Genomic DNA, 6,955 nt, shown 5'->3' on the forward strand with positions numbered 1-6,955 from the left:
CAAACTCTTCAGCTTTATGTTATTGGGTTTGACCTTCTCGACTTTATGTCGGTTTTAATAGGTATCCCGTTCCGCAGCCCGCGGAAAAAAAGATATCTATGTAGGGACATACACATACTTAATACATATACTTAATAACAGACTAGGAGGACCTAGTCTGTTATTAAGTATATGTATTAAGTATGTGTATTGATTATATTACTATAGAAGTATTAATAATGATTTTGTTTTGTTCCAGTTAAAACAAGATGGCGTTGCAGAGGTTGATGCGGGTGCTACTCGTCTGCGTTGTGGGCTACACCAGCGCGTCCGTCGTAGACAATACTAACTTTAGAAGTAAGTATCTGCTTAGCCTTTACCCAACTATGTTGGGGTTAGCTTCAGGCTTAAAGCTAAGCAGCTGAGTACCAGTATGCCATGTGCAGCGACTGTCCATCTGACCTCCGCAACCCAGTTACCGAGGCAAGATTGGTTATCAGACTCTTCTTTGGATTCTAACCTTAATACATTTTACTTGGCCACGAGCTAAGTAAGAAATAGACAGAATGTAGAGTGCATAATAAAACTCTATTACTTTAGGAAAAGATTCGAGAACTTTTCAATACTTTGTTTATGGAACAATATTTTTAAAATCTGATAAGCCGTTCCTACTGTAAAAAAAATCTTAAAAAGATATGATTCCGGCCAGGATCGAACTGGCGGCCTTCTGCGTGTAAAGCAGATGTGATAACCACTACACCACGGAACCAGGTTGCATCTGATGTCGAAAAGCGCGAATGCTTTCGAGATCATAACCCGAGTCATTTCAAAATTATTTAAAGGGCTTAAAAATCTTGTCGTGTCGGTCGTTCCAAAGAACTAAGAGAGTGACCGAATAGTAAGTGCACCTGTGTATAAGCAATGTACCTACATAGCTGCACTATCTAGTATATATGGTGCGGTGATTGATCTCCTTAGAGAGATCAGCCGCCGTGGCTGATAATCGGTCTAGACACCACTATTATGTGCCTAATAGTGGGACGATAAAAAGGCTGTATAAATAATTAACCCATTTAACTTCCTACCAGTCACCCGCTCATATAATTCAACTCTAATCAAAATTACTGCCTATCAAACCCACGAATATTATTCAACTTTATTCAAAAACAAAAATCATGAACATAAAACTCTTTCCGCAGCTCCTCGTCAGAACCCAGCGAATATCTTCACAGTCGGCAATGGAGAACAGTGTCTCAGTGCTGACCGGACCACTGGGGGCGTCTGCCTGTCCCGGAACCAGTGCAACACTCAGGGAGGCAAGGCTATTGGCTTCTGTGGAGTTTTCGCTACTTGCTGTTCATGTGAGTATTGAGTTTGATTGGGGAGCAGTGTCTTAGTGCTGACAGGACTACTTTGGGTGTCTGTCTCGCGACCAGGAGTGTCGAGTTTAAAGGGCGAATTGCCAAACCCTGAGAACTAAATTAAATGCCGCCCTTTTGCAGTACCTTAAATTACCTATTGAGATTTCTGTGACCCCTTGTGATTTTGCGAATATGGGGCATTTTTTCTGAAAGTTTGACTAGTGACGATTTTTTGCTTTTTTCCAACAGAATATTACTAAATTGAACACGTAGCTAGACACTTGGGACCTAACAGAAAGACGGGAGAAACTGAAAACTATTCGTGCAAAGATTATTCCTTTATTTAGTACCTGAGTAACCTTAAAACATTTGAAAATCTAAGGCAGATGATTGTCAATTGTTCTCAAATTCCAAAATGATAGGCCAGCTCCTAAAACTACCATTTATCTTCCAGTAAACGCGTGCGACGTCCGCACAAACACGAAGGTGGCTGTCTTCATCAACCCCCCCCTCAACCACGAGTCCTCAGGCCTGGAGTGCTCCTACAACGTGGAGATCAACAACAACAATGTCTGCCAGATGAGGATCGACTTCGAAACCTTTAACCTGGCGCCACCTACCACTGTGAGTTGATAAATAACTAATTATACAAGCTACTTACAACGGCAAAGTTTCATCTAAATCCATTCAATGGTATGGTGGTGTGTCTTGGGAAAAGACTAGGCAGATGATAGTTACGAATATACTCACAAATGTACATACAACCATACATCCATCTCATATTTATAAAATTATTAGGAATAACAAGCAGTCATTTTTAGGATTAAGTACCTAAATTGCAAAAAAAACGGCATCTTTGACTAAGGTTGTAGTTTTGTGTCCATGTCTTAGAAGTTTTGTGAAAAAATCTAACACAACTTTTACTTACGAACCGACCCAATACAGTTGGGAAAATGCTCGAGAGATGAACTTCTACCTATGTAATAATATAGTAAACCTGCAGCTCACATAGTGAGATAATGACATTATTAGCTATCAGGACGTAACTATTTATTAAGCAACTATGCCAGAATCCCCACTAAAAGTACTTCTTTCTTCCCATTCCATCTTAACACCCCTTTTCTTATGCTCCTATTAACCCACACCTCATTCACAGGTGGACCCAGTAGAGAACGTGACCCAGCGTCCCGGCTTCACGTGCAGGAACGACATCTTCCAAGTGACCAACCTTCAGGCTAACTCTGACATCCTACCTCCTCTGTGCGGTGATAATAATGGACAGCATTGTGAGTATTTGGCTTTTGTTGGTGGTAAAATCTTTGAGGAATGTGAATATTTGACAATCTTGAGAATGTGGTCATTTAAGAGAAATATTCTTGAACTAGGTAGTCTATGTTAAGAACGAACGCTGTAAAGCAGAATCGGAATTCGATAACCTTTCAATCAGTTGATTTGCTCTGCAACTAGAGATAGTAATTTGATATTAGCCCCATACAAGCTACGCCAATATGGTTCACCCTTGTTTGGTTGAACAACGTTTGATATAGAGGTAATATCACTACATAATCCTATGTATCTATCTCTAGTTATAAAGTATACAGATAGAATAGATAGGTTATTGAAATCCATATTATACTGTCAGTCGATAGCCAGATGGTTGGCTGACTATTTATTTGAACAATAAAGATGTAGAGTTTGTTTGCTTGAACACGCTTTCAGGAGCTACTGGTCTAATTGGTAAAAATCTTTCATTAACGAAGGATATATAGAGTTCTTTATATCCGTCAGTTCCTAGAGCATACAAGCGAAACTGCTAGTAGAATCTGGTATACTTTATAGACATTCTAGAAAAGGAATTACCCCTAACTTCTCTTCTTGTCCACAGTATATGTAAGAGTAAACGCATCTACCAACAGCAGAGCTATTAGGATCAACTTCAAGATTGCTGACCGAGTCACTCAGCCTAACTTGCCACAAGCCACTTGGAAGATTAAGGTCACCCAGCTGGAATGCTTCAACACACTTGGGTAAGTTTTCAGATAAAGATACAAGATCTAAAATCATTTATTCAATGTAGGCTGAAATTAGCACTTTTTGAAGGTCAAAACAAAAGAGTACTCAAAACGCCCGCCCTTCACCACTTCCTATGTGTTTTTGCTGGGAAGAAGAAGTGGTGGAACAAATTCCCCAGTAGATTATAATTATGGTTATGGGCTGTGGGATGGTTCGAAAGTTGGTGGCCCTGGTACATAAAGGGCTTAAGAAGGAACATGATGGGTTTTAGTCAGTAAGAGTCTGACATTCCCTCACGCTGCACACACAGTGAGAAGGATCATCTGATGATTTCCTCTAACAAAAAGATGATATGGTTAGAAGAAAATGCTCTAAAAATAATGTAACGGTGAAAATGACACCAGTCTTGCAATCGCACAAGAGATCGTAACCTTTGACATACCTCCAAGTTATCAAATCATGATGATTTACTACACCTTTTGTTTTCAGAAAATTCCGTGACGGTATCTTGGAGTCAATAACCCAGAGTTTGCCTTCAACTCCCTTCGGAGGAAGCTCAGCTGACAGAGACGAGTACCTTATTGGTAAGTCTATTAAATCATCCATATTTTTCTGACAGAATACTCAATCATCGGGAATTTTTGGGCATGTAATGAGAAGGGCGAAAGAGTTTGTTAAGTATGAAAGAGGATGGACGGGGAAGAAGACTTAAGAAAAGATGGATTGATTGTAAGAAAGCTAGGAATGTAAGCGGAAAACATATTGCACTGAATATAAATAACTTTTAAAGAGGATTGCCCGGACTCCACCAACCAATAGAATTTCTCCTCTCACTGATACTACTGCGTGAAAAGATACAAGATGTGTGTATAAAGAAATTGTATTGGTTATTCAAAACTTTTTCCACTCCGCTTCTCTTAGATGGAAGAATTCTATATGTTTGCTTAACTTCTCCGCTCTGGAGTAACAACTGTAGATTCTTACCTATACTTATTCTAGAATTCCATCATCATCATCATCATCATGTCGTCTAAGCCGTATCCGGTGACGGCGACTCCTAAATGTCTATCCCGGGTCATTGTTAGAATTCCGTATATCCGTATTTTCATCATATCTAATGAGCCAGTTATTTCCAGCGCCACCCGGTTGTCTGCAGTACTACCCGGATCGGGCAGGAGCGTTTGAATCGTTCAACTACAATCGAGGTCAGGGCCCGTACATAGGAAACCTCATCTACTCCACGTGCTTCAAGAAGAGTCCGGATGTTTGCGGTATCAAGTAAGTTTTAGAGATTTTTTTCTTAGTACCTATGTAGTTCTTTCCCGTGGCTTGAGTTTAGTTAGCTGGTGTAGTTAGATAAATAATATTCTACATATATTCTTCTTTTCGTGATTACAGTACATACAGTGCACTGAAGAATCATTTGGTGCATCCAGATAGATACAATTCCATATTCTTCCTTTGCTAAGATCTTTTACGTTCCTACAAATTATAGTTACCTAATACATAATTGCCTTGTTGGTCTGTGCAATGGATCGCGGATTCGATTCCCGGGTCTTGGGCTTTAAGAAACATTCACAAAGCATCCTAGTATCTGGAAGTTGGTGTTTCATACACCCGTGCATCGGAGAGCACGTTAATGTCGGTCCTGCGCCTGATCTCTCTCATGTCGTTTTGGATTCCCCTCCCATCGCCCTATGAGAGTGAAGTAATAGAGAGTGCACCTGTGTCTGCGCAAAAGACTGGATGCCCCATCCAATGTTGTTGGGAAAAGACTAGGCATATAAAGAAGAACATAGCAGCTGCATATAAGAATTGATCCCCAATAAGACCTTCAAAACCAAAATATCAACCTTCTCTTCTTCCCAGATTCACAGCAGCAACCTTCAACATGGCATACCGTGATGAGACCAACATCTACCTGGATACTGACTGTCAGATCAACCCGGTGACCAGAGGAACTCCTCAATCTGAGGATTACCTGTTCATCCCTGAAGCGGAGACTGCTGATGGATTGAGAGGATCCAAGTTCTGTGGGGCTAGTGCTGCTAACCAGATTATTGCTTGTGAGTATGGAGTATGATACTAGCTGTTCCCCTAGAACGAGGGGAATTACTTCCAGCATCAGGATAAAATGCCTATGTGCTTTCTCTGTTCTGTATGTGTTTGTGTGTCTATGCGTGTACCTTTTTTTGTTAAATTGGTTCATTAGTTTTGGTTAGAAAGCTGCACAGTCAGAGTAACGGTCACGTTTATAAATGATTATAAAGTAGCGACCCACCCCGGCTTTGCACGTTTGCAATACTGATACTAAATACACTACATTATACATAAAAACCTTCCCTCTCTATCTATTAAAAATCGCATCAAGTTGTGTAGTTTTTATAAATTTAAGCGTACATAGGGACTCACTATGTATATTAGGGACAGAGAAAGCGAAAAGCAGAGAAAGACCAAGAAATCTGGGAAAAAACCCCGAAAAGGCTGCGCTATAGACACTCCTTTTTCTCGTTAATAAGCGTAAAATGATGAAATAAGTACTAATTTCCTTATATTTTTTTCAGCAACCCCCCCTGGACCTCTATACGTGCACTTCAAGAGTGACAATCTAGTGACAGACGGCATACCCGAACAAGGATACCGGTTCAGCTATAATGTACTTAATAACTGCTTCGGTAGGATCTAAATTCCTTTGCACATAACTTTGGAAGAAACAGACATGCCATTTTGATTGCCAGTATGAAAATATTGTTAAAAAAGTACTTTAAAAGCTTTTATTTTTACTTGCAATCGATGTTAAGGATTTTTTTATTTATTTTTGTGTTTTTTTTTCTGAAATAAATACTCATGTATTCTGAACTTCTTGCTGTCACTTTTGACAGCTGTCAAAGCATTTAAAATGGCCGCTTTGTGTGGCTTGAAGACTGTTTTAATTTATTTTACTGGAGTTTTGATAATTTGAGATTATTATTTATGTATTTATGTTTAAGAGATAATGCATTTACTAGTTTGTTAATGGAGGGCATTTAATTTGCATTTATAGACTTAAATAAATGAAAATTATAAAAATTATTAAGTTGTTTCATTGTTATCTTTATACGTAAGTTGCATGGAATTCTAAAAAAAATTGGTATTGAGCGACTTATACAAAGGGATTTAACCACAGTAAGTATAAAAAACTTCCTAGTGCTGAGTTTTTAACCAACTTCTCAAAAATAAGGAGTTGCCCAATAAATCAGACATTCTTTGTTAACCGACATCTCAAAAACGACGAAGTGCTCAATTCGTTTGATCGATTCCCAAAAAAGGAGGAACTTAATAAATTCATCGGAGTCTTTTGTTTAAATATTGCTAGCGTTATCTATGAACCAATAGCCCAACTAGCACATTGGTTGACTTCCTAAAAACAGAAAGAGAATGACATTATTGCAGTGTAGGCGACCCTTAGGTAGGTATCTACCGAAAGAAGTTCAAACGTACAAACATAGATGGCGTTTTCCCCAGCTAGAAATCTGCATCTACTAACTTTGTTTAACTGAGTTTTAACAATATTAATTTTAAAAAAATAATAGTAATTTCAATTAGTGCCCAATTAATTAGGT

At 38.9% G+C, this 6,955-nt stretch overlaps 1 protein-coding gene and 1 non-coding gene across 2 annotated transcripts; one reads left to right on the forward strand and one right to left on the reverse strand.

Moving 5' to 3' along the window:
* Positions 1-213: 213 nt before the first annotated feature.
* LOC110381850 (uncharacterized) lies at positions 214-6,425 on the forward strand. Its single transcript, XM_064042229.1, has 9 exons — positions 214-336; positions 1,179-1,340; positions 1,795-1,964; positions 2,497-2,626; positions 3,226-3,367; positions 3,843-3,937; positions 4,490-4,631; positions 5,223-5,419; positions 5,918-6,425. The coding sequence occupies exons 1-9, from the start codon at positions 249-251 to the stop codon at positions 6,037-6,039; spliced, it is 1,248 nt and encodes a 415-aa protein (XP_063898299.1). The 5' UTR covers positions 214-248; the 3' UTR covers positions 6,040-6,425.
* On the reverse strand, positions 676-748 carry Trnav-uac (transfer RNA valine (anticodon UAC)). The gene has a single exon. It is a non-coding gene; the product is annotated as a tRNA-Val (tRNA).
* Positions 6,426-6,955: the final 530 nt, after the last annotated feature.

Source organism: Helicoverpa armigera, chromosome 27 (assembly GCF_030705265.1).
Source record: "Helicoverpa armigera isolate CAAS_96S chromosome 27, ASM3070526v1, whole genome shotgun sequence".
Lineage (NCBI taxonomy): Eukaryota > Metazoa > Arthropoda > Insecta > Lepidoptera > Noctuidae > Helicoverpa > Helicoverpa armigera.